This window comes from Scatophagus argus, chromosome 7, assembly GCF_020382885.2.
Source record: "Scatophagus argus isolate fScaArg1 chromosome 7, fScaArg1.pri, whole genome shotgun sequence".
NCBI lineage: Eukaryota > Metazoa > Chordata > Actinopteri > Scatophagidae > Scatophagus > Scatophagus argus.
This window is the reverse complement of record NC_058499.1, coordinates 16,447,844-16,475,527: the sequence shown is the minus strand read 5'-3', so window position 1 is coordinate 16,475,527 and position 27,684 is coordinate 16,447,844. Positions and strand designations below refer to the sequence as shown.

Below are 27,684 nucleotides of genomic sequence, written 5' to 3'. Positions count from 1 at the left end.
GGCACAGAAGACTGTTTTCATATTCATCCTTTATTTTACATCAAATCTCACAGAAAATAAGGCTGTTGTCTCTAAGGATGGATGTGCTGGCATTTGCAGGTGTCTTGAGTCTGGGTATGGTGTGTATAGGTATGTGCATGCCTGGGTTTGTACAGGGGAGGAGTTCTTTCGAGATGAAAGCCCAGAGAGACAGTCACAAGGAGAGGCAGAGACAGCAGGTGGTGCTAGGCGGGCTCCTGCTCCAGATGATGGAGGCAGAGAGGTTTTCGTGTCAACAGATCAATAAGTGTGAGAGTGGCAGAGGGCTATCCATTTCAGACTGTCTGACACAGACAGAGATAAAAAGTGAATTATGTAGTTTAGGTGGGGGGAAAAAAAAGACACAAACTGTAAAAGCAGCAGAAAAATTATACGGCCGCATCTCTTCCACAACTGCAGGTAGATATAATCAGATTTTGGATAGGAAAAATGGAAGTATACTGTATACTCAGAAGGCCGGTCAGGACTTGACCCCGCCCATACAACGTTCATGTACGTGAACACACACATAGTCAAGTACAGCTAAAGTCTGTCATCCACTGTTTATGGCTGTGTTACTGGACCAGGCAGATTGTCACCTCTTTCGATACCAGCAGGCACACACAGATGAGAGCTACTAATTGCCTTGCTGTGGCACCAACGTGACTCGCATGTGATTGGCTGGGTTTGGAGGCACTGAAGGGAGGTGTGTGTGAGCGTGTGTGTATGTGCATAGGTGACTCTATAGTCTAAGTTTTAGACTAGCTATGAAAAGGTGAACATGAATCACAATGGGAGTCTTACCTTGGCCTGGCCTCAATATTATGCTGAAAACAGAGAGAGAGAGAGAGAGAGACTTTAACATATTTAAGATCACAGGTGTTGAACAGATAAAAAGCAAACAACATAATTTTCATCAACTTGGTCCACAGATAATGAGGTTCTCAATATGACCAATTAATTAATTTTTACTTTTGACTGACAGTTGTGCAAGAATAAAAAATTATTCAAATGTTGGCTTTTCTGTTTAAATTTGATTGGGGCTTAAAGGATTTTTCAAAATGTTAAAATGATGGACAGGATTTGTTGACTGTCAGTATGTGACACATTGCAAGCAAAAGTTTTATTCATGAGTGAAGTGAAAAACTGATTTACTGATATTTCTGATTCTGTCAAAACAAGTGAAATTATTACTTCACAAGGTTCACCCTCCACTATATACCATATACTCAATATTTAACATGCCAACCACACAGCTCCATGACCCTCACTTGGAGTCATGTACGACAGTCAAACTACTGGTTTACTACTCCTGATCTCAACTGGTTTATTTTCAGTCAAGTGGACCTTGAGCACAAGTCAGCCTATTTTGTTACCTTTAATATTCTGCTTGGCACAGCTTGTGCTACACTGGACCTTGACTACCAGTGCTAAGATGGCTGTTCCATAAAGGGATTTTGACACTGTGTGACTAACAGCGTCTTGACGGCAGTGACTCCCTGGCAGCACAGCAGACGAGAGGAGAGCTGCTCAGTGCAGAGCTGAGGAGCCCTGACTGGCCGTCTGCCTCACTGACTAAGATCTGGCTTTAAATTTAATTAGCTTCAAATCTGGATAAATACGTGCTTTCACATATTAGAGCTCCATGAGATTTGGTTTACCTTGTCAAACACTTCAGCGGACTCATAAGTCAATCTGTGAAATCAGAGTGCAAAACTGACATTCACCAAAGAAGCTCTTGACTGGTTGCTGTAAGGCAGTCTCTATGAAAAGTACACATTTGCTTGTTTAATTAACTGATCTGTCATCAGATGAGAGTGGCAGTGGCAAGTTTTAAGAAATCCAAAGGTAGGCATTAAAAACACTTAAAACACAGAAGATCACATAATTCTTAGAAGAATTAGAATCTAAGAATCTAAGTAAATTAAATTATAATCAATAAAATTGATTCCCCTTCATAATTATCAGTTATGCTTCAAACAAGTATTATCTCAGATAACCTGATAACAGATATCATTGATACCTGCCTAGTCATCATTAATAACATCAGGGGAGTCAGTCTTAATAATCAGATGCTATGCTAAATGCTAAACAGAATATACTGCAGAATACACAGAATACAGATGCTGCGCAGTGTAAAGACTATATATATCAGCATTTAGGTATGTTTTAACTCCCAGAAGCTGTTGGGGCACAGCCTTAACAGCTCAACAGAAAACTGATGTTTATATTTAAATGATGGTAAATTAGTATCTGCAAAAAAAGAAAAAAAAAAGGAAAAAAAAGCCTGCTATCTGCTTTTTGTATACAATGCAAGCACCTAAAGTAAATCCTAAAAACTCTAAAATGGACTTTAAATTTACTTAGTAAATTTCATTAGTTCAGTCATAAATACTAAGTACGTCCTGAAATTAGTGAAAAGCCTAAGCCTTCATTGGTACATTTTGTTCTTTTTAAGCCAGTGGGGGGTCCACAGTCAGCCCATGTGATGGATGTTATAGCTTAAACAGTGTAGAGCTTCCACTTGAGCTTTTCTAAACACACACTAAAGCAACCTAACAGAACCTGTTCAGTCTCACATGTAAAAATGTGGCCTCATGCAACTGTACAATAAAGTGGGTGATGCAGACACAAGAGGGCTGGTATGTACACAGGCACACCTTCACCAATACCAACTCACAGAACACATAAGTGGATTTCATACATGTCTCAACAAACAGGGAAATTGAATGGTTTATGTTGTTTATTGTGGCATTAGTGTAATATTTCTACATTTTTTAATATTTATACACTATTTATTTATAATTATCCATTCTACCCACTGTACAGTAGCAACAACTGTCTATTCTGTCCATACCTGAGCAAGCCTGTCCTTTCTTTAAAGTGTGTGTTTAATCAGTGTCTTCACTCTCCTCTCTGTGCATCTGTATGAATGTTTTAGAAGACACAAACCTTTCTGTGCTTTCAGCACATGTCAATAGCTTTTAATTACTGCGTAGTCATGAGGCAATGTTCAGGTAAACGCACGTGTTTTCGTACCCACGAGCAGCTATTACTTTTTAATGAAAATGTGGAGGCTGAGAACTGAAAACTCAGACTCTTCAAAAAGATCCCCATCTAGCTCTCCTAAATTTTCAGAAACCGTTTTTTCATCCCTCCATATGTGAGTCTACATCTGTGTGCCTGAGCCTGCATTAAAACAAAGTCTTACGATTATTCACAGAACCAGTGGCACTTTGTTTGTTTGAATTTATGCAAGAAGACTCACCTCAAATTTGATGTCTATTCTTTCAGACTAGTTGCAAGGATGTTTTTTTTTTTTAAAGCAGGTGAGAAATATTTTACATCATAACTACTCCATTCCACAGGCTTACGTACATGGCTACAGAATGTAATGCTCTTACAGAGCTGCAATTGCCTTTTTGACATGGCTCTGAAGCTGCCGCTCTGTCTTTTGTGGTAAATAGTTGGAATCAGAGCATTACTTCTGAAAAGTGCTGGAGGCCATAACTGTAGCTCTCTGGTAAACAGGATTAGATTGTTCTTTACATGAGGAAAAAAAACAAAAACGGCAAACAGGATCAACTTATATAAATATGAACTTTCCATCACACAAAGCTGAAGGTAATGACTTTGTTTCAGTGCAGCATTCTGTTTATTAGTTTTATTAGTGCGATAAGTCAGCTTATATCATGATTTCATTCATGGATCTTAAATCCCAAACCCTACCTCACAACTGTACAGGTCAAGAATTACAACAGCATACACATTAGTATTAGTGGGCTGTAACCACAGATGATGAGACAAGACAGATTAGACAAGATTATAAGACAGATAATAAGATCAATACAAAACTGAATCTTTCTACAATTACAATTGTAACTAATTAATCCAAATAGTTATTGGTAGATATTTTAATAAAAAAAGGGGATTGTTTCAGGCCTGGTTTCATAGACAATGGGTATCCTGCCTAGTTTGAGCAGAAAGGCAGTAAAAAGGCAAGTGAGTAATTGTAGCTCAAGGTGCCATCTGGAGACGCTGTCACAATGAGACAGACAGATGAACAGTGGAAGAGTGAGCAAGAAAGCAGGAGAATGAATGTTTCAGTCAGTTATTCTCAGGATCCATGAGACTCTGCACATCTAGAGTGCTGCACAGAAGGAAAAAAAATGGCTGCAGGTGCTGTTGAGTTGAGGTGGAGCTGATGCAACGTATTGTGTGTTTCCACATGCACTCCACAAAATACATCACTGCTGGCTAAGTAAATTGCTGCATGAGCCCCCTCTCTACACTTAGACACACCTCTCCAGGGACCATCAATTTCAAAAACAACACTGCCCATTACTCACTCCAGCAATGACTAACACACCAGAATAAACAGGTCAACCACTGGCATTCAATTAGAGTGTTAATGAACTTAGCCCACCGTGGATTCATTTCTCAGCTGGAAAAAGCACATCAGCTACCACCATTACAGCAGCCTCCCTGGTCCTGCATAGCACCACCAGGGACCACTCAAGACTTTCCTGACTGTGATGACTAAAGTATGGACAGTGACAAATGGGCCAATAGGATATTTTAATTTGAGACCTATAAGCAGTAAAAGCCTCCTCTTCAATTTTTAAATGAAGGCTGAGGGAGTGAAGAGCTGAAGAATCTCATGTGACACGGATTGCACTTCTGTTGACATATGCGTGTTACTGTAACTGCACACATGCTCTGGTGTGAACAGTACTTTGGCATGACCTTACTTTGACTAAGGGGCTGGTGTGTAAGCAGAGAAGCAACAGCTGCTGTGTTCATAACTGACAAATATTGTAGCCAGGGGACAAACATAGTTACACTTATACTTCATCAGCCAACAGCTCGGGATTTATTTGCCTCTTACTACCTGGATCACACAGCTGACTGTATGATTGAAACACTGCATTTCTCTACACAGACCTAATGTATGTCTCATATGAATACAGCGAGTCTGTCATTTCATTTGGATCAAAGCTGTGTATGGTGGCACCTGTTTACCGTATTCATTTGACTATAATGACTACGGAGCAGGTGCTACAGTCATTAGAAAGATAATCCTTTGTCTTCCAATTCTGGGATCGAGCCTACATGGCTGCAAGCATTTTTCAGTTAGGCCGCATCAGAGGCAAATCAAGACAAGTTGGGGTACCTCTGCTAGCTATCCTATGCTATAAAATACTGATAATAACTACATACAGCATGCAGGGTGAAAGTGGCTCTACACATGCTGAGCAACATAACGGGTGTGTGCTGGCTGGCAAATTGTTGGAACTGACAAGAAGAATAGCACACAGTTTTACAAGGCTGCATTTTAGAAACGACTTTGCCATCATACCTGAGTTTAGACCTTAAAATTAATTAATCATTGACCCCGTTTCCTCAGTTTATTTAAAAGTACTTTCAACAGACGATGTGATGTGATGTGATGTGACGTGACGTGATGTGAAATATGGGCTCTCAATCCTATGTAATTCAATGTAATAACCACTTCTGAACCTCACTAAAAACTTTGTTAACAACCAGTTTTCTTGCTAAACCAACTTCCACTTCAGAAGCAAGTGATTCAACAATTTCACATAGGTAAAAATGTGAAAGTTTAAAAAGTCTACTTTAAACATAGATTGTTTCTGAGATGAAAAATATCCTTAATTATTTCCACAAAGAAATCACCTCAGATTCATATATGCATATCTGAGGCATTGCCAACACCTTCCACCACAGCGTGATGCATGAGTCCTATTGCAACAACTTTCTAACATTTCTGTACTTCACTTTGTAGTGAGTAAGATACACACTGCTAATTGTACAAAAGACATTTAAGAACCAGAATAAGGACAACGGCAAAGGAAGGTTCTTCTCACCTGCACTCTGTGGGCTGGTCCAGGCCCTGCAACAAGGGCTTCTGCCACTACTGCCGGACCTCCTGCCTCAACCTGTTCCAGCAGGCACAGCTGGTTAGTGATGTTGGCCATCTCTTCCTGCAGGCGCTCAGTTTCGACACTGATCTCAGCTATTTTCTCAGCAGCTGATGCTGTCAGGAACGCTTCTTTGAGATCTACGAGGTGAAGGGTCCTCTTTTCCTCCAGACGGACCAATCTGCGGAGCTCATCGAATTGGCTGTTCACATACTCCTCTAGCTCCTCTGTGGACATCTAAGACATTTTAAATGGGATACAGGACACAGAGAGCGAGAGAGCATAAGCGAAGGAATGAACTGGGTGAATTTAAGCAGGGGAAGGTCACAAGACATCAGGATTTAGAAAAATACAAATTAATGTGAATGAACTGCTTCAATGTAGTAATGACTACAGTAATCACTGAGATGAAATAAAAAAACACAGAAACAAGTAAGTAAGCAAGTAAGAAAAAACTGAGATGAGAGGACAAAGAAATTATAAGAACATGATCTGAGCATTAAGAGGCAAGATATGAAGATGCATATAAAATGATCAAAGTAAGAAATCAGTCAGAGACTTCTGTCTTTAATTTTAACATGTGAATATTATTTTAATAAGCCCACTGGTGTGTGTCATGCAGTAGCTAACTGATAGCATGAAGCGGATCCCCTCGAGGCAAACTCCATGCATTCCATCTGTAGATAGAGACCTCAGAGGCTCCTTCTACCACAGCAAGCCATCTGTTTGGCTTTCAGGGCAACTGAACTGCTCATTGAGATACCTGCTTTAGTCAATTTCCCTGCGTCCCCAGTGAGGCTCTTTTTAGCTATGACTCATTGCGCTGAAACACCTCAATAAACTGGCTCCTTTTCGACATTTTGTCCCACTGAGATGGCTCCACCTCCAACGCTCCTAAATATGTTAGAACCGCTTCAATATATGAACATCAGCTGCTCAGTCTCTCCTCTTCCCTTGAACAGAACTTCATTCTCTTCCTTTCTGTCTATTTTATCTTGTTTCCCCTCAGCCTCCCTTTCTCCAGTGGAGCAAGGAATCATCGGTCTTTACTGAGGTTGGCAGAGTCATGGTCCCGGGGGCCCAAAGTTTTATCATGTATTTGCCATTTCTGCACAATCAACCAGATTCTTCAAATTGCCCATTAAACCAAGCGCACAAAGTAACAGTTTTCTGGTTACTTTCTTTGTATGCACAGAGAAAAAAAAAAAAACAAAACACTGCTCATTCCAGATCAAACTGAGAGATTTGGTTAACATCTAATTGGAAAGCAAAGAGTCGTTTTCTCCTTTTGCACCAACAAAATCGATGCCACAATTGCATGTTTGATAAATTAGGAACAAGACAATAAAACTGCCTTGAACTAACAACATGTTCCTTTCTTTGTCCAGTTACTGAGAATGCAGAAATGCATCTATGAATGTGGAGAGACTCGACAGAACAAAGCATCACAAAGAAAATCCTCTGAAAGTTAACACACAGAGCTATAGCAGGAAGACCTTAGTTACAATATAGGCCGATTAAATCTTCTTCTCATAATTTTAAACATGAGAAGTGAGCTCTTAAAAAAAAAAACACATTAAGAGCGGCATAAGGCATTTGCTACTTCATTTTGTAGCAAGACAAGAATTTAATGCTCAAGCTGCTGCTCATGCTTTGAAGTCTCTGACGTCTTGCTTCGAGTTGGCTCTGACTGAGGTGCCATGGATTCCATGATGGATCAACATGCTCAATATTCTAGTCCAACTCCCCCACAAATCGAAATAATCCTTTCGAATTTTTAAAAGCTCTGACATCTGCTAGATCTGTAAGATTACATTTATTACCAGTAAGCTAAAATTAATATATCCGTCTGTCAAAGTTTTCAATGATAACTATGCATCCATTAACAGATAGCAGTAGTGATGACTTCATTAGTTCATTCCATGTCGTGCATAGTTTTAGCATTCAGATATCATCACTAATAATGATGAAGAGTTACTTTTTAGTTATAATAGCTAGTCTATCAATGACTAGGCGACTTTCAAAATATACAAGTATACAGTCTTCCTCTTGCAAATAAAAAATTGAATCCCTGACTGGTAGCTTATGGTGGCTAATACTGAGTCAGTTTTATTTTTTATTTTCACTTGTGCTGCTGTCACATTAGGTTTCAGGATTTATCATAATCCTGTTATTGACCACAGTGGTCGTTGCTCAGCAAAAGTTAAACAACAAATATGTGGTAACAGATTAGTTCATATCTCCATAATTTGTTCTGTTGTGGTCACAACAGATTTCAGACAATGGAGAGGAGACAGTTAGCATAAATCAAAAGAACAATCCTACCCAAGAGCACAGCTACAACACGAAAAAGGGGCAGATTTGTAGTATCTTATCTGTTATCAACCTGACACATTCCATCACCACATCTTCCAATCCCCAGGACCTCCACAGAGCCCTCTGCTCTCTCATCGAGTCCCTGTAGCTCGATGAGAGAGTTGTGATCCTGGATCAGTGCTCTTTGTGTTTGTGGAGCAGAAGCCCTCTGCCCTTGGACCTTTCACTCAGTGAAAGAGCTAGCAAGGAAGGAGCATTCATGCATGCTAATCTTCATTTGCATTGCTGCAAGCTGAGGCCACGAAATGAGGCCTCGAGAGAGACAGCAGCACACTGCTTACAAGGGCAGCATTAGAGTAAGGACAGCAGAAGAGAGAGAGAGAGAGAGAGAGAGAGAGAGAGAGAGAGAGAGAGAGAGAGAGAGAGAGAGAGAGTGCAGGCAGAAGCAGGACATCTGGCCAGCAGATTAAGAAAGTTAATTTCGTTTTCAAGCAAAGGTAGGCCGCCAGGGAAACATTAGGAAAGCAGTCATGTTTTTAATATGCTTTGCAAAAGAAGGACTAAAAACGCCTTTGTCAGTTCTGATTCCATATATTCAACATAATTTGCAGCCTTGCTTGTCTACCATCGGGGTTGCTACACTGCCTTTAACCTTAAATTCAAACACTTATCCAACCATAGCCTGAGTCATGAATCAAGGTTAATTACTGCTGCAATCACTTGTGCACACACTTGACCATCGCTTTTTCTAGAGGCAGGTGGCATGTTAAATGGTGATATCGAAAGAGCTATTCTTGCAGAAAATATGTACATATAGGCACTTTCAATGACCCAAGTCAAATTTAAAGCCTACATCCTAACAAAATATGCACTTTTCTTCTTTCTCCCACAGTTGAATGTTTGAGCTTCACCGTGTTCAACGATGTACATGCAGAGGCTGACACTATAAGACTATTTTCACATTAGCAGTGGACTGCACAGAACCACCACCAACGCCAACATTGTGACAGAGTGACCACCGCTCAGTGGAACGGGAACACCCAACTGGTAGTCAGAGTTAACCAGCCAGGAGCAGCTGCTGTCTCATTCTGCATGTCTGCATTGAAAACACACAGTCCTCCGGAGTTTTGACAGTAAGAAGCACATTAATGGCACTTCATAAAAGTTTGGGTGTTGTACCTGTGTTGCAGCTGAGCTAGAGGCTGCGAAAGGCTATCTCTGGAGTGTGAGTGGGGAGTGTCAGTGTGTAGCTGTAGCCCTGCAGTTTATCACGGGATCATCATCAAGAGAAAGAATGCAGATCGGTGGCGCCTCTACAGCCGTCAAAAAGTCCAACTCACTGCACCAAACTGAAAAACATTTTTGAGGGTTCGCAAAAAATAATATAAACTCCTCCGGTGGTGAGTCCTGATCAGCATATATTTAAAAATGAGGCCAGTTTCCCAGACGTCCACTCAAATATAAATTTTATGACACAGTCCCAAAAAGATGACTGGATGTCACAGCGAATCTGCAGTGTTCAGCATGGCATGAAACAGGACGTGGCATTTTGAGCCATTTTCTCCTCACAAAAATCATCATTTTTAAAAATGTGGAAAGAAATTAACATCAATATTAACTTCAGTACTGATGTGTTCTATCAAAGTACAGTCAAAGTAGCTTACAGCTCAAATAATTATACTGTTTTTCTTAATTTTTTCCTTCAAAATCACAACCCTTCAAGGGTTTCAAAGACATGTAGAAGACCTAAAGACCTTGGGTCATTTTAACAGGAAAATGTTTCTCCTGAGACAGAAATCTGGGATCTGTAGCTCACTAAAAATAGAAATTCCGCAAACATTTCACGAGATCACAAGCAGGACACTCAAATGAAATTAACTTCACACACTCGTGTATTTGTGTGACTGGCAACAAAAAAGGTTGTGCTACTTACTAGTGCTGATGAAATTGAGACTGTGTATAAAGAACCAAAGCAGCGTGAAAAAAAGATGAAAAAACTGTGTGTTGCATTACTTTGGTGAGACATCAGGACACACAGGAAAACAAAAGTCAAGTGCAAACAGCTCAGTAATTTTCAAAGTAGCCTCAGCTTTGAGTCATAACCGCTTCAACTGCAGAGACACTTCAGAGCTCATAAATTTCTAATTAAAGTTAGAGTTGGCAGTGTATTTTAGAATCATGCTTTGCTATATTTGTGGAAAATCTCTGAACAAGACATCAAGAAAGCCATCAATTTCGCCAAAGCTCTGACAAAAACAAGAAAAACATCTGGTGTCTGTGGCTGTCGCTGGCCTGTAATAGGAACATCCAATCGTTCCATTTGGTTTGAATGACCCAATACTTTCAAAATCTAACTATTCTTGCTCATTTCTCAAACTTCAACAACTCCAACTTTAACTACAAAAGTTTCAACAGGCACAAAAAGCGTGACTCGAAATGACATGATCATACGATGCCCAAGACATCTAGAACTTATCAGCTAATACAATGGTGCAGACAAAAATACTGGACTTGAATATTTGCAAAAATGAAAGCTTCCTGCACTTTCAGAGAAGTGGTGATGTAGATGCAGAGTACATATATATATTTGTAAATTGGCATAGAGAGACATAAATGTTTTATCTAACTTTGATGCTTCTGGTGCATTAATGCACTCCAGTTTAAACTTAAATTTCTTTGAATGTTCTTGCTACTTGGTTGGGGCTGCTGCTTATTCAGAGGTCTGTTTGTGTGATGCGCTTTTTAAAAAGGTCTAAAAAGCATTAATACAACATTAGAGAGAAAATGGATTTGAACTGTCCTTGCCCTTGGCAACAGTGGCTCTATTCCAAGTGAACACTACTCTCTCTCTCTGTGTCACGCTCTTTTATCTCTTCCAGAAAAAGATCCCCCAATTTAGCTTCTAAAACAGCACAGCAAGATAGAAAGTTCATTTGAAAAACACTAGCTCTTCTTCAAAAGTCATATGAAGTAATATAAAAGGGGGGGAACCAAGAGGAGTTAAAAGAGGGAGAGGAAAAATGAGACAGAAGGCCTTTGGTTTTATAACATCAGAGCTTCAGCACCTTTATATTGGTTTTGATAGAAGCAGCGTCAGCCAAGCAACTTTCTGGGGAATGATATCGAATAATTCAATTAAAATGCTGCGAGTAGAGATAGAAAGGCAATGACTGCCTTAAAGGGCAATGGTGGAGGGAGTAGAGAAGGTGAGAGGAGGAGAGGGGGGGAAAGGATAAAGTAGAGGAGAACAAGTAAAAGCTCTACCAATAAACCAACAGCAGCCAAGCCGTTTCATGCCTCTCCCGTCTGTTCCTCAGCCTCGGCTTTAATGTGTCTGCCGCTCTTGTAGATGTTCTGAAGCAGGGAAAATGGATGTAACCGCTGCATACACATACACATTTTTGACTGGGCTTATGGTGTTCTGTTGCCTCCAGATATCGGACTCCCCTCTCTGTAGGCTGCAGAAAGCTGCTCCACAGGCAGCGTGCACCCTAGACGACACCCCTCGCAGCAGAAAGTAAGTAAATAAATCATGAGAGCGAGGTAAATATGCTGACGACCTGCTGTCCTGGTCTGAAGCCACAGCATGCTTCCCCTATCATTTGCAGCTCTTTGATGCTGCAAGCTGACTCTGAATGACAGACAGCCATCTAGACCCCTCATGTTACGTTTTGCCGCTGGTCCTCCATTAATATGTATGCAGGCCCTCATCACCGTTTTTTGCATCACAGTCCATTCCCCTGTGGAAAATGAAGATATGAGCTTTGAGAGATTAAAATCCCCATGCCTTTGGCAAAGCTCGTAATTAAGCAGGCTAGAAATAACAAGCAAACACGAGCTGAGGGTTAAATCTTTGAATTCACCCTTCACCTCCTCACAGACAGCTGCTCACACCTCGCCTTCTCTGAAGTCCTTCACCATGCAATTTCTGTCAGTTCAACCTCTTTCTTTTTCTGCTTCTCTCTCTCTCTCTCGCTCGCTCACTCTCTCTCTCTCTCTGTGTCTTTCACTCACACACACACACAACTTTCCTCCACCAGCCACCAGGAGCAGTAACTCTGATGGTTGCCTGCCATGCATAATAAGAAACGCTGACATTTGAGTGCAGAAAGGACACACCGACAAATCCACATAATGGTCTCTAACACGGTGCCCTGTGAGTGAGCAGGTGAGTGCATCTCCGCCGTGGAACAGCATAAGACTAAATGTTCAGGAAGTCCTTGGGGCAGCATTGATATTTCAGTATGATAATAGATATGAACTTGGTTGGGTTGCTGGCTGCCAGTAAAAGTGTTACCTCATGCAGTCCAGTTGAATTAACCTTCGACATTATGCCACTGTGCCTGGGTCACATCTTGGCAGGTACTGAGAGACGCTCTGTGTGCCACTGCTCTCTAATGGGTTCAGACAATACTATAAGCACAGCATAAGGCAGAACAGGAGTTGCTGGGGTGTTTGAGAGAGCACATGCAGCTCTGATACTGCTGCTCACTGTTATATCTCTCACTGCACAACACCTAACCGTCTGCGGCACAACATGCCCCCACTACAGCACCTGTAATGGAAATACAGCCAGTGTTTTCAAGGTTGACTTGTCATGGAAATTCAGTTTGCAGCTTTTGTTTCGGTTGATATCAAGTTGAATGTGTGCAAAATGTATTAGGCACCCTGCTTTTCAGACAGCAACCCGGCAAAGGTTGGACAAAAAGTTTCAAATAAGGTTAGCATCATTATTTCGGCTTGTGGGTGTGAATATAGAGGGGTGTGTGAGTCTATTCAGTATAATGTGATCCAGTAAAACAGCAGTCTGGAAATAAGGTTCACAATACTTTATGAACATTAATGTTGATTCACTGCTATGTTCAGTTAGAAAGGTATAATGAATATTAGTGTTAATTTGAACTACATTATATGAAAAGATGGGTTTTAGGGATTTTTCACTCAGGTGAAATAATGATCAAGGGTTTGAAAACATCCATCCATCCATTTTCTATATCCTCTTATCTGTCAGGGTCGCGGCGGGGGGGAGCTGGAGCCTATCCCAGCTGACTACGGGCGAGAGGCGGGGTACACCCTGGACTGGTCGCCAGTCAATCATAGGATCAACACACAAAGACAGACAACCACACACTCTCACACTTAACCTAATGTGCATGTTTTTGGTATCGTGGGAGGAAGCTGGAGAACCCGGAGAAAACCCATGCAGGCACAGGGAGAACATGCAAACTCCACATAGAAGGGCCCAGACCGGGATTCGAACCTGGGACCCTCTTGCTATGAGGCGACAGTGCTAACCACTGCACCGGGTTTGAAAACAGCTATTAGATATTTAATATTTAATAACTCTATAGAGTGGAAGATATATACTATACATGACAATATGTACATCACAATTACTTAAATACAACCTCTGACTTAGCATGACAGTGCTGAGTCAATAAAGTGACATCAACTGAAGCCTGAAAATGACATGACTGAGTAATCTCACTATGATGCCGTCACACGCTTTGAGTAGCATTAAATCTGCAAAAACTAGATAGGCCAGTTCTGTGATCTGTGAATGGGGTGACATGATAAATATATGGATTGAAATAATTGGCTCTCATGTTTAGTACCCAGTGTCTTTATGACATAATCTCTTTCTAATCCCTCTTTATCTCATCCTAGACTGCTGTGTCCCCACCGCTGCAGTGTCTATACTGCTGCAGTGCTTACTGCTGTACCCACTGAATTAGAAATGAGTAATGGCTCTTTTTTTTTTTTTCTTTGCTGTTATGGCTCCCTATGGCTTGAAACAAGGTTAGACCAATGTTTCTTTTTTCTTTAAACCTACACAGAAATCTGCAAAAAAAAACTAATAAAAAAAGGTTCCTTTAGCTATTTTAAATTATGCTGGAGACATGACAAAAATAAAAATCATACATTCATGGTCAAATCAGATAGTGAGCAATTCAGGCTGGCCTTGGTAGTTCAGAAAGTCGTGAACCAGGGCAAGTGAAATACAGAACTGCATTTAAAATATAAAAGTGGCCCTAGGGACAAGGGTCTGCAGTGTTAATTTGACAGGCTGACTGAGGCTGCTTGCCCTAATTATGGAAGAGATAAGACTGAAAGTAGACTAACATTTTCCTTGGAGGCAGCCCTAGAATCCATAGCAATAGACCTTGAAGCAACTAGTATATATTCTATAACAATGAATGATTAAATTAGGATGAAACAAAAGTGTCCAGGTTATGTTATACATGCGTATTGTGCCTACAGCCATTTCCTATTTCTGCATCTTACACTTAGGAACATGAACATGAAGACCTGCAATGACCACAGCAAACCTACTTACTCTATGTGCTATCTGCAGTATTTCATAATATTAATAAAAAGCTATGCAACACGCACATAGTATGCTGTCGCTGCTTGCAAGGAGGTCAAATCCACATGTAACTGCTGCAGAGAAATTCTCATCTCATTTGATGGAGCTGATCACTAAATGAGAAAAGTTGAGTGTAAATCTATTGGAAGAAATTTTCTGAAAAGGGCCATTACTTTATAACCTGTGTTAAAATGTCACTCAGTGTCCCGCATGCAGCAGGAGTTTGCACTCACCTCAGGGTTGGTCCACTTGGTCTTGATCTTCTCAGCCATCTGTTGTGTACAGCCCAGAAGGTCATAACCCTGCCTGCTCTACAAGTGCAACACAGAAACACACACACACACACACAGAGTTAACACAACAAGGCATGCCATTACACAAAGCTCAACACGTACACATTCTTTCTGTACGACTCAAAGAATAATTGTAACACCTCAATAGTGAGAAAAAAATAAGAAAGAAAGAAAGACTGGGCACATTGACAAAAACAAATATTATAATATTTTTGTTCCAACATCTCAGCGTTTATAATGTGACAATATGTTTGGGAGGGTGCTTTAAGATGATGCTGGCACACATGAAAATGCATGGTACATCCTTGACAGCTCAGTCAGTCACAGGCCACACTTTCATAGATAAGGTCGACATGCAATGTGCTCAGCGCAATGTACAACGATGGGAAATCGTATCACTGCACCCAGTGTAAAAGCTTTCTTTCACATGAATACACCGACACAAAAAGCAGGATAAAAGCAAGAGTAAGTTTAGAGTAAATAATGTGGCCTAAGGCTGTATATGTGTGTGTTTGTGTGACCCCCTTTGTCTCTCATCAATCCATATGTGGATTTGATGTAAGAGTAAGCCAGTGAAGTGTGCTGCTCTACTTTTGTTTTTCAGATGCACAGCCATGGGGCAGAGAACAAAACTCCTGCTCCGTAAATTACAGCCAACAGCACACCAGGAGGGTCATTACTACCGTAGCCAAAAGCACCGGCTTTGTGTGAGATTTCCACAGTCATTTTATTTGTGTTCACAAACAAAACGTTTGGCTGTTCAAAATATTAATCCAAAGCTAAGTGCTGGTTTCTGATACTATCATACTCTGCTAATTGATCTTCTGTGCAATAACACTGTCCAAATGGGTTCAATGTGCTTGTAACATCTGACTCTAAAGGGCAGCTGCTACAATCATCACGGACCCTATGCACTGCAGAACTGAGCCCATAGTGATGATGGAGTTATTCCCAAAACCCAGCATTAGTCCACCTTACTGGACCAATTGCAATTCTGCATTGAATGACTGGTGATTCATGGGACCTATTAAATAAAGCCCAAGCAAAAATCCATCTGGGAAAGGGAAAAAGGGTGAAGACATAATTGGCGCTGAGACCAACAGACATTTGAATTATTATTAATGTTTAATTTACATTTCACAGTTTTCATAGAAATTATTTATGTGGCTGTGTAATTGAATCAATTTATAAACGATGCCATGGGGGCGATCATGAGACACTGTTATGTCTAAAATATTACAAAGAGCTCTTTCAGAGCCCTGGTGAGCTGACTTAAAGACCACAGGGCCTACAGCTATTGGCACACTACTTAATACTGAATTAGAAATGCAAACCAGACAGGCAATGCTCTGAATACGTTATGTCATACATTACGGAGCTGAAGATGTTGTGGAGCACACCACTGTGATTAAGCACAGTAAAAGGCCATACAGTAAATCATGCAGTGCTGCTCTACAATATATAAACCTGTCATGTCCTGACTGTGTGACTCACCTTCTGCCATACGTAGGCCTCATGCAGGGTGATGATCTCATGTTCGCGGTGCTCACCCTGCACGGCACACACCACACAGATTATCTTCTCATCTGGTTTACAGTACAGAGAGCCTTCCTGTCCATGCTCCTTGCAGCGCAGTCTCTCTACTGTCACAGTGTCCCTCTTCCCAGCCTCTCCAGCAGCCACAGCCTCCTGCCCTGCTTCTGCACCCTGAATTCCATCACCCAGCTCGGCCTCCAGCTGCAGACCATTCTGTGCTCCTTCATTTCCCCCAGCATTGCCGCTCACATTAGCCACTGCCATCCCCCCATTCTCACCCATTCCAGCTGCCCTCTGTGCCCCAGATGCACCCTCAGCTCCACCTACAACTCTAGAGTCTCTGTTTGCGCCAAGTCCATTAGCTTGTATCTCCTCGTGGTTATAAGGCATGAGAGGGTGATGTGTGCTGCTGGCGTGTCTGTCAGCATGTTCAGGGCAGAACGCAAAGCTGCAGGTGTAGCACACTTGCGTGGCCGGTTGGGGCTCATCAGGCTCGCACGCATCACATGACCCGTCCATCTGCGGTAACTCCTCGTGTTTCAGTCCCATAGCTCCATCCTGGGGTTCCCCTTTGTGGTCCATGGTGGCTGGTAATAATTCTGGGTATAAGAGACTTATAGACAACACAGAGAGTACAGGACAGGTTATATATAACTGTGACCTTCTGTGAATAGCTCTCATATTTGCAAAAGGGAAAGTCCAAGATCTTCAGGACTAATTCCCTCTGATATAAAATTCCCCACAACAGACAATGTATGGAGACAGACAAAGTCCAAAGGAAACAACGATCAGAGAGACACAATCACACAAACTACAAAAGAATGCACCAGTTTGCAAGCGCAATAAACAGGAAATTCCCATCTGCAATCACCAAACTGTCCTTGTGTGCAAACATGCCCATTTTGTTTACTGACTCACAAACAAAAAGTGCTGAGTATGAACCAAACACCTACGCTCACCTTCTCCCAGCTCCCCCTGTATGTCATCAGGCCCTGACCTTTTCATGCGTCATTTGTTTTGTCTTTATGCCCTCTGATGACCACAGTTACAGAGTGTACACACACACACACACACACAAAGAAAAACAATTTTATTTTTCTCTTCACTTTCTCTTTCTCCTTGGAGCCTTCCTCTCATGAGCTGTGTTTGTGTACTCTTTTCCACAGCTGACACTAACAACTGGCAGAAAAAGTGCTGTAATGCACTCTCCCTGCCCCCCACCCCCCCACGCACACACACACACACACACACACACACACACACACACACACCTCTGTGCTAGCTATTTCTCTGTCACTGACTCACACATTCACACAGGCATTTCTTCCCTCATCCTGCGGGGCTTACCAGCATGCAGCTCACTGCAGTGTACTTACTCGTCTGTGTCTTCCTCCCTCTTTCTGTTCTGTTCTCTTTCTTTCTGTCTAGCTCTTGTTTTGAGACAATGTGGAGTCAGTGGATGAATTAGCTTGACGGCTAACTTCCTTAGCACAGCCGTTGTGCCTTGAATTCTATGACAAAGCTATCGACTGATCCAGTTTCACTTTACTTTACAGCTTTACAGCAGAAGAGGGGCTCCAGCTTAGATCCGACGGCGTTTACTTCCTTATTTTCATGAGCTGCCTGCTGTTTTTTCTACTTCCTGCTTGCAGTCTCCTGTGTTTGTATTAGAACGGCAGAGACACACAGAGGCTGGAGAGAGAAAACCCGTTTGACAGGCACAGCTAAGACTGTAGTGAGTCCAGACTGGATGCAGGTACTAAGACGAAGAATGAATCGAGATGTGACTAGCGTGATATTACAATAAACGGTAATTAATTAATAATCACGTACATAACTTCACGCTCGCCAACTGAACCAGCCAATCAGCGCCAGTTTCTTTTCTTTTCTCTCTGTATGTTGAATCAATTAAAACACAATGACAACAGCATAAGAAAAACAAGAATTGCAAATAAGTAGAAATCAACGGGAAAAATTATTTCTTTGTAAATATTTTTAAAAAAAAACAGGCCTGTAGGGAGTAACATGATCAGGTTACATTGTTTCCCATCAGCTTTATTGGTTAAATGTTAAAAGTGTGTTATCATGTGACTCAGACAACTAATGCACCTCTGTGATAAAAAACACAGGGGGAACAGTTTATACTATTTATATACTATTATATACTATATTTATATTAACTATTTAGCCACTTAGAGGCATGGAGACCAGCTCATTTTCTGGCACTGAGCAGCCTATATGGCACTGCATCACATTTTCTCCAGTTTAAGGCTAACCCAAAGGGCATTTCATCATATTTTCTTTAATGGAAGGGCATCTTAAAGGGCATTTTGCTATATTTTCTTGACTGTAAGGGCAACCAAGAGGGCACTTAACTATTTTGTCCACTGAAAGGGCACAATGAATGACATTTTGTCACTTTTTATTCATCAGATGTGAGTTCAAGAGGGCACTTTCACTGTTTTTTTTCAAACATGAGGGCACCAAGGACACCGCCCTTATTCAACCAGTAATTATCAATACTGTGACCTAAACCTAGTTTCACCTGTGGAAACTCTAAAATTCCTTTGTAGCAAAGAATGATCCAGTGATCCTATAGAACATCATATAAGGAGCATAACCAGCATTCATAATGACCGGTAATACCATATTTTCTTTGGACTTACCTCAGAGATACTCGAGACTTTTCCAGAAAATCCATCATTTCCAAAAACGTTTCCTTAAAAGCAGCGTTTTATTTTTGTGATTCAACTGAATTCACCAATACAAAAGTTGTTATGGTAATAGTGGCAATATGTGCGACCTGGGGATGAGATGAGATTAAACTCGTGTGGTTTCCTTGAGGGATTAAGCAAAGTGAGTGAAAGCAGTATATGTTTGTATCACAAAATGTTATCCTACCTTCCCAGTCAGTGTTTAAATGGTGTTAAAAGAAGTGCATGCTATTCGTCATGAATAAATTTACAAGAAATTACAGCAAAGTGAGTGACAGCTACAAGGCCAAACAAAGATGTATTGTTATCTGAATGCAGCAAAGGGTTCAGCTGGAAGAGTAAACAAATAATGAATTTTAACACTGGTGTTAATGGGGAGGTTCTAATTATGATGTTGGCTTTCCCCTTCTGTTCACGTCCTCACCCTCCATAAACCAGCAGAGACAATGGAGGAGGATTAGAGGTCTGGAGAGAGAGAGAGAGAGAGACAGACAGACAGACAGACAGGCGGGTGAGGAAAAACAAGCTGTTCTCAACAGAGAGATCTAAAGAGGCTATTGAGCTGGGCTTCACACAAGCAGTATTTGGCAAATCATTGTTGACTGTTTCTCTGATTTGAATGGCAGACCATAAATAACCATAAAGCATATTCCAAGTAAGCCTGCAGTATCCACTCAATATGGATGATGATTCTGTTTTTGCCAAAGTTCTTGAGCTGTTTTGAAGAGGATTGCCTTTATGTAAAGGCTGTCACAACAAAAGATTTATAAACAGAAAAGATGGCTCAATGAAAACATATTTCACTGGCAAAATCAAATTTGCCCTGGCATGAGACTCACTTAAGCCATACTGATGTACCAATAAAAACTGAAACTGTTTTAGAGGGCACTTAATCATAACAAATGCATAATTCTATTTGGAGTTGCAGCTGGAAATGAGAGTACTAATTGCTTTGCCACATACATCACAGCAAAATCACATCCAGCCATAAATTATCTTTTACCTTTAAACCACACTACATAGTCAGTATGTGTTAAACGGTCACTTGACTCATTTTAAGATCTTTCACTGCATAACTCTGCTGGACTTTAAGAGACAGCATTGTCTTGCACACTGGGCTGAAAACAATTAAAAGGCCCATTGACATGCAGCTAATTAGAGTAAGCACTCAATATAAATGCAATTTGAGGCTACTGATAGGAACTGTGATTTGTTCTTTTACTACCCAGGGATTGCAGTGAAACAAAATATGCCACGCAATGGGAGATGTTTACCTAAACTGTGTTTCTACAGCTCAGAAAAACATGTGCATGAGATTTGGCAACACAAAGAACATCAAGCTCTCAGAAATGGCAGCCAGGAGTGAGGAGAGAAGCTTGGACAAGCAGAGCAGACAGAAAACACTTTCCTAATGCCTGGGTTCTAACATTGTTTCATTGGCATGAGGTCAGTTGTTTTTCTCAAGATGAAGTGTCCCTCAGCACTGGTCTGTCAGAGAAGCACTTCTCGGGGGAAGTTAGCACCCCAACCCCCCGTCACCCTCTTTATCTGTTGATATTTTATGCTGTCTCCCAGCTCCTTGCTTGCCCTCTGGATAATTCTCTGAATGCTCATGACTTTTCCACAATTCTCTCAACCTGTCATAGCCGTGCAGCACGAAACAGAATCAATATGCAGTTTTGCAAGGTTGTTTGTGCATTTCTGAAGCCTCTCTCATGAAACATGATAAGCAAACTTTGCTGAATAAAACCTTCAACCCTGAGCTGAAACACGAACGGAAGTAAGTAGTAGATGACTTGTTCAGCAATGTTTGTTTTCTCTCTCTTTCTCTCTTGTAGGGCAAGACAGAGGAAGGGCAGCTGCCAAGACCAATCAGAGGCAATGAGCAGTAAGATACAGGTAAGGGAAGAGGAAAAACTCACACAGGAGATCACATATGATGCAGCATTTTCTAAAAAGTTTGTCTTCTCAGACGTCATAAAAATCAAGATCTCAGTATTTACTCTTTTCCCAAGAATACAAATACATACTCAAAGCAGATTCAATTGGCAAATGTGCAAAGGAAAACCATGTTAACGTATTGTCGTCTTCTTCTTATTGTTGCATACAGTATCTGACACCAAGTCAACTCTATTTATTTTATTGTAACATTAAGATCAGATATGTGGTCACCTTGGAGACCGTTGTTTGTTGTGCCATTACAATCTAGGAATGTCTGATATTTAGTCCACTGATGGAAATTGTGTGGATAATTTTCTGTATATATGTCTTGTTTTCATTATTTATTACCAAACCTGGTATGTCATTCTCCTCAGTAAACAAAACCGTAATTAAAGGATTTAAGTTACACACTTTGAAACAACATGTGCTCTGTTAGTTTACACTTATATAAATTGTAGAATGTTCTATGTTTTTCTACTTCCTGCCAAATCCAAATCTGAGTCATACGTTATGACTGGAATCTAAACACGGCATGTGTTTCAGCATGACAGCCATTAAAGCCAAATGGCAATCAAACAACCTCAGTGTGAAATGTAATGTAATACAGTTATTACAGCTATAGGTTATTTGAGTGCAAACATCCACTTGATTTTCTGAGCACCTCAGGAGAGTTAAGAAGTTCCTGTTTCTTCTTCCCTCCAATAACAATCATAAAAATTGTACCTTCATTATTCATTATCATATGTATCACACAAAACACCAAGTCATTACTGTCTACTGCCAAAGGCATATCTAGACTAATCCTTCTCTCTGTTGCCTTTGAGTCTCGCATAGAGAGGGAGAAAAACATTTTGCTTCCTTATGAAAACATAAATAATCAGTGCCACTTCCCGTGTTGGTCGGGTGAATCTGAGTTGAGATTTGAAAAATTGAAGCGTGTGCATACAAATGTGTGTGCGTGTGCTTTCTCATTTGTAGCTTTTTTGAAATTTACATTTACTCTCAGATGAAGAAGTCAGTGTTCTTTCCGAATTGAGGACATTCAAACATTTTTCAGCTTGTTTCCTCTCCTAGGGGCTGCTGTAGGGATCGTGGGTCACTTATTAGGGTGGGAATAGGGACTTAAGGACTCATGAGGAGGAAAAAATGTGTGAGCATGTCTTTGTGCAATTAGTACAAAAAGTGTGACATTATGAGCAGAATAGCCTGTTACAGATGATGGGACCTCATTTTCTTAACCTCTGGACGCCTATTATAAGTTACAAAATCTCTTCATGGCTCTTGCAGCTCCTCCTAGAAACAGATTCAATATCCAGCGTTGGAGCTGCAGCCCTCCATCAATAAGTCATTGAATCAATAATCCCTGAAGAGTGAGTGCCTCATGTCTGCTTCTGTAAGCTCAGTTTCTGCCTCGGACTAGATTACTAGATGCAAGTGGACAGAGTGAGTGTCAGTGATTATCTGAACATTTGTCACTGCAAATGAAGGGATTTTTTTCATTCACAGGATAAAGACAAAAAAGAACAATATGCATTTTTCTTCTGTATTTATTAGTCTCAATCACATGAAACACTTAGCTTCCCTTAGTTTGAAATCAGATAGACACAGAGACATGAAGTGGCATTGAACTCACAAAACATATGAACCAGTGAAGCCACCATCACCGCCTTGGAATATATTGTATTTCCTCACAGTCCCTCACCCCTGTCTACCCCTGTTTGATTTGAACGCTGCTCTTATCAGCCTCTCACATACTCTGCACACCACAATAACTGTCTTACGCTAAGAGTCATACGGCAGTGATCTGCAACCAGTATTTTTCTGCGGGGATCACGGTCCACTTTTGCTCAGAACTGCAGAAATCGTGTGTTCAGGGACGACCGTAATAATATTGTTCAGAATCAAACACCCAGCACAGCTAATATGATGACTTGAATTCTCATTGCACTCTTCACTGTGTGGAAGCAATTAAGCTTAGGCTTGTATCCCTGAAGCAAATTGAAATGTATCATACATCAGTAGTTCTCTCATTCATTGGTTCCACATGGGGGAAAATTTCCAGTGGTATTGGTGGATTACTTTTTTAAATTTGTTTTGAACATATACTGTAGCTTTGCTTGAGCAACACTTGGGAGGTGGATAAAACCTGTTAACAAGGACACATACAATGGAAATTATGTATGGCATCGTGTTCATAAGCAAGACTGAATGAACTACACATGTTTCCAGACAAAAGAAAGCATAAATATTAGCCTTGTAGCAAACATAAATGGTACTGGATTATAGAGAGAAACAAAAATTAATTGACAATTTTCTAGTGAATATCTACCCAATTAAATAACCCTTCACTGAAGTCATGCTACTTATTTCAATTTCTCTTAGCTCACACAAAGTAATCGTTTAATTCAAGCCAGCAGTACCAACATAACATTTAGTTGGTAGTCAAATATATCCAAATTTAGATATTGGAATCATACCAGAACAATGTTTTGACTGGTTTTTAATCTTTTAATCGTTTTAAAAATATTTTGTTTACCAATATCCATCTTGACGAATCAGATTGGGTCTGGTCCCCTCTCATGTGTCCACATGATCCTCAAACCACCAAACCCTCAGACAGACTGATAACACTGGATTTTGGTAATTGACTGCGAGAACAGAGCTGCATTTAAGAGGTACAGTAGTTGCTTCTGTAAATACACAGCACAACAGTCCACATAAAAATAAATGGTAGAACAAATATACTGCCACAATTGGGTGGTGTCTCTTTTAAAGGTGAATACCTGTTTCTGACCTCCACCAGCGGTCACAGAAGTATTATAGAACACAGCGTCACACCATGCAAAACATTGTGAAAAACCAAATCAAACATCATATGGCAGGAATAAATGTTTTCCACCGATGGAAACTTTGCTTTATTAATACAAAACTGCACATAACAAAATGCCATATATGAATTTAAAACCCTCCGTGCTGTCACATCTAACCTTTGTTTAGTCAGCAAATGAACTTGCTACATCTTCTTATACTGTACAGTCTAATTCATCTGGATGTCTTGAGTTTACGGAAGATCTTCTGTTTCATAAAATAGCTTTGCCCTGGTCTGGTCTGTTTGATATTCTCTTCTCAGTGGAAGAAAAAAGTTACCATAACATCCTCATTTTCCTCCTTCATCTGTCTTCATTAGTAGCAAGCAAGTGTGTACTCGCGGCTGGTTCACACTGCAGAGTAGAGAGCACACCGCTAACATGTTTACTCTGTCACCAGCATCCAAAACTTTGAAAGCGAGGAAGAGGTTGTGTAAATAAAAACACGACTGCAAAGTGGAGCTAACATCAAATATAGCTTGCATGGGAGAAAACTCAAGTAACTGTTTGCACAATGTTTGAGATTAATGGCCTCTTTCAGCAGTTATGCGTGCTTGGCCACAGCTGGGCCACTGTCTACCATGACATCATATCCGAAGACACTATTGGCGCTATATAACAATGACATTCAGTGTTTTCCTCTGTGGTCCCTCTCAGCAGGCCCCTAAACGTGGGCACTGGGTCACAATGCTCCTCTGTGCCCCCTGACGTATGGCATCCTGGCACTGATGTGGCCCTGGAAAATTCTCAGGATGAATAGCTGTGCCAAAAGCCTTCAGACCTTCCAAATCCTGGGATGGCGTCCTCTGCAACTCACGCTTGATTGCCTGGGACTCAGCTTACAAAACGCTGAAAAAGAGACAGCTCAAAGGTGAGTGTGTTTTGTGAGATAGGCAGAGCATGCAAGAGAAAGAATGACACACCTCTGAATGGTTAAAAAGTGCCCATTCCAACTAGGTATGAATTACTCTTTTTGGCTGCGAAACCAATCAGGCTTTCACAGTTCTGTGTGCTGATGATGATTTAAGGGTTTCCACACACTCTTGTTTGGAAAAGAAAAATATTCCCCGCAGAAACCTGACAACCAATCTTTAAAGCAAAGCCTTTCACATCACAAAGCTCTCATTATCTTTTCACTCTATCTTTCTAAGTTATTTCATTTGTGTCCTCTGATTACAGCCTAGGATTGATGTGGAGGGAACCTGTCAATCAAGGGGTGAGACTGTATTTGTCATAATCCCTTAGGTGATTCACACAGTCGTTCACTCAAACAGTTCCCCCTGAGGCCAACAAAATGGAGGGGAATCGTTTGAGTGTGCGTGTTGAGAGAGAGAGAAGAAAAGTGAGTAAAAAGGAAGAGCAAGTCAGAGGATAGAAGCAAAGAACTGTTTGTATGAAAGGGTGGGCTAATAAGTAGAGGAGAGAAAAACAGTGAATGAGAGGACAAGGATTGAATTTCGTCTACATGGGCAAGAACACTGCCTGCAAGCAAACAAAGGGATGAAAAGATGACCTGGCGCTGTTCTCTGACTGATGTCTGGACAGTTTCCCATCTGATGGCAGCCCCTCCCACTAACTCCCTCTCTTACTACAAGTCTCCGACTGTCAATGTCCAATATCAACTCTTAAAACAATTACTGGACTGCCAGAGGGTGGACAGAGGGAGTGCAGAGTCAGCACACAAACGTGGAAGACTACCTGTCACAGTGGCTGGCTGAGGAGAAGGATACTCTATGAAAAGAATAAAAGAGAGGGGAGCAGAAAAAAATGGATGAATTGCTTTAAAAATGGAAATCTAATGACAGTTAAGCTGCTTATTAATTTGGCTGACACTGGGATCGTGCGTGTGTGCAGAATGCACAAGCACAAATGTGTGCTCATACACGCCGGATCTGTGTGTCCCCTGTCTTTGAGGGAATACAACACTAGTCACAGCAAAAGCAGATTATGAGATTAAGTGGTAAGCTTCTAGAAAATAAATAAAAAAACTGTTAGATGAAAGAACACAGACAGTATAATGACACTAGACTGAAATCATTCTTCACTGAACTCTTGTGTGGTGAGCGTATGTTTGGCGAGAGTGTGGTTGTGAGGTGTGAATTTGTAACGTTTCTTCGACATACCTTCCTTTATAAGATTGTGCAGCTCATATCGTCGTGTGAGACAGAGGGGGCAGTGTGGATACTGTCATGGCTTTAACTGAGAGCAGGGAAATGAATCGCTAAATCAGTGGGATTGATAATCGGCTCCGGGTGGAAAAGAACCTACGGAGAATCACAATGACTTTTATCTCCTGCACTTTCAGAGTTGCCAGTCCCACTCAAGATTGCCTCGCAAGTACACCACATAATCCCATGGGATTAGATTGTTTTTACATGGAAAATGTGTAGCAATGCAGTAGAGCAATCTGTAAACCGTGGTAAATACGAAATCAAGACAGTCTTTGATGATAACCACTGCAGGGCTAGCTCTCCTTTTCCTTTTTCCTTATTCCTTTTTGGCCACCAACCCCCTACTCCCACCCCCCCCCAGATCCCTCTGTGTGTTTAGAAATAGGATCTTCTAGCCTAAATTGAAAATGGGACTGCCCTACAACACTCAACATATGGCAGCAGATGTGTGGCAGTGTGTGTGTGTGTGTGTGTGTGTGTCAGGCAGGGAAAAGAAGAATGAGAGGGAGTGAGTGAAGGATAGAGACGGAGAGAGAGAGAGAGAGAGAAAAGAGAATAGGAGGAGGAAAGAGAACGATGACAAAGGTAAAGAGAGAGAGAGAGAGAGAGAGGGAAGAGAGAGACGAGGAAGGGGATCAACAGACATGACTACAGAGAAAGAAGAAAGATGAGACACTGGGAGGGGAGGGAAGAGGAATGGAGAGGAGTTTAGAGGCTCTCAAACACTTTGCACTCCCAGCACAGCAGATGCCACATTCTGTCTGGCACAGTGATCTGTGGGCCTGCTCTATTTATACCCTCACTGTGTCACTTCAGGACCAGCACAACACTCACAAGCCACACACACATACACACTAGCATCAGACCTTTACAGCTCTCCTACAATGACTGAAATGAGGCAGGTTAGAAAGGCTCCCTGCAATGTGAGGGCATACACAGAGACAAAATTGGAACAGGATTTTTTTTATATATACCGGTATACAGTATATATATATAACTGGATGGATATCTCATGTCTGTAAAGTCACTTTCAAAGTTCCTCTAAAACTCACATGTGAGAGAAGATCCAGATTTTTTTTTTTTTGCTTTTCATTAATGCCTGGCTGGTTTTAGTTGGCAGAACAGACCATGAGAAAAGGGAGAGTGAACAAACAGTGGTCTGACTGAGCAGCTGAGGACAGGAGCATTTTGGTTTGCCCTGGTTACAGCCACATGTTACATCAGCCATCTGATCATCTTAATAATGAGTGGAGTTGGCCAACTTCAAGAGGAAAAACTGAGTAAATGCTAAAAGAGAACAGAGGTGGGGTAGAGGAAATTAGAAAAGGAACTAAAACAGAGACAAATTTCAAAGTTGAAGCAACAAACACAGTCCCACAGGCTCTTTTCTGTGGAAGTGTGTAGTGAATTTTAAGTACAACAGTATAAAGACTGTATATGAATTATCATGCAGCTTTTTTCACAGCTTAGGTGGTTACTCTCCTGTGTGTGGAGGGAAAGCTTGATCATGCCATAGCTTCAT

At 41.0% G+C, this 27,684-nt stretch overlaps 1 protein-coding gene across 3 annotated transcripts in view; it reads right to left on the bottom strand.

Moving 5' to 3' along the window:
• trim44 (tripartite motif containing 44) overlaps positions 1-18,241 on the bottom strand; it is a 40,034-nt gene extending 21,793 nt beyond the window's left edge. Inside the window, exons 1-5 of one of the 3 annotated variants that reach the window (XM_046394150.1) lie at positions 17,846-18,238; positions 16,428-17,082; positions 14,874-14,951; positions 5,904-6,194; positions 823-845 (exon numbers count right to left, since the gene is read on the bottom strand). In XM_046394150.1, the coding sequence (XP_046250106.1) occupies positions 823-845; positions 5,904-6,194; positions 14,874-14,951; positions 16,428-17,051 (1,016 nt within the window). In that variant the 5' untranslated portion in view covers positions 17,052-17,082; positions 17,846-18,238. Of the gene's footprint in view, positions 1-822; positions 846-2,395; positions 4,169-5,903; positions 6,195-14,873; positions 14,952-16,427; positions 17,083-17,845 lie in introns of those variants that run through there. The other 2 variants (XM_046394152.1, XM_046394151.1) reach the window with 2 other exon arrangements.
• Positions 18,242-27,684: the final 9,443 nt, after the last annotated feature.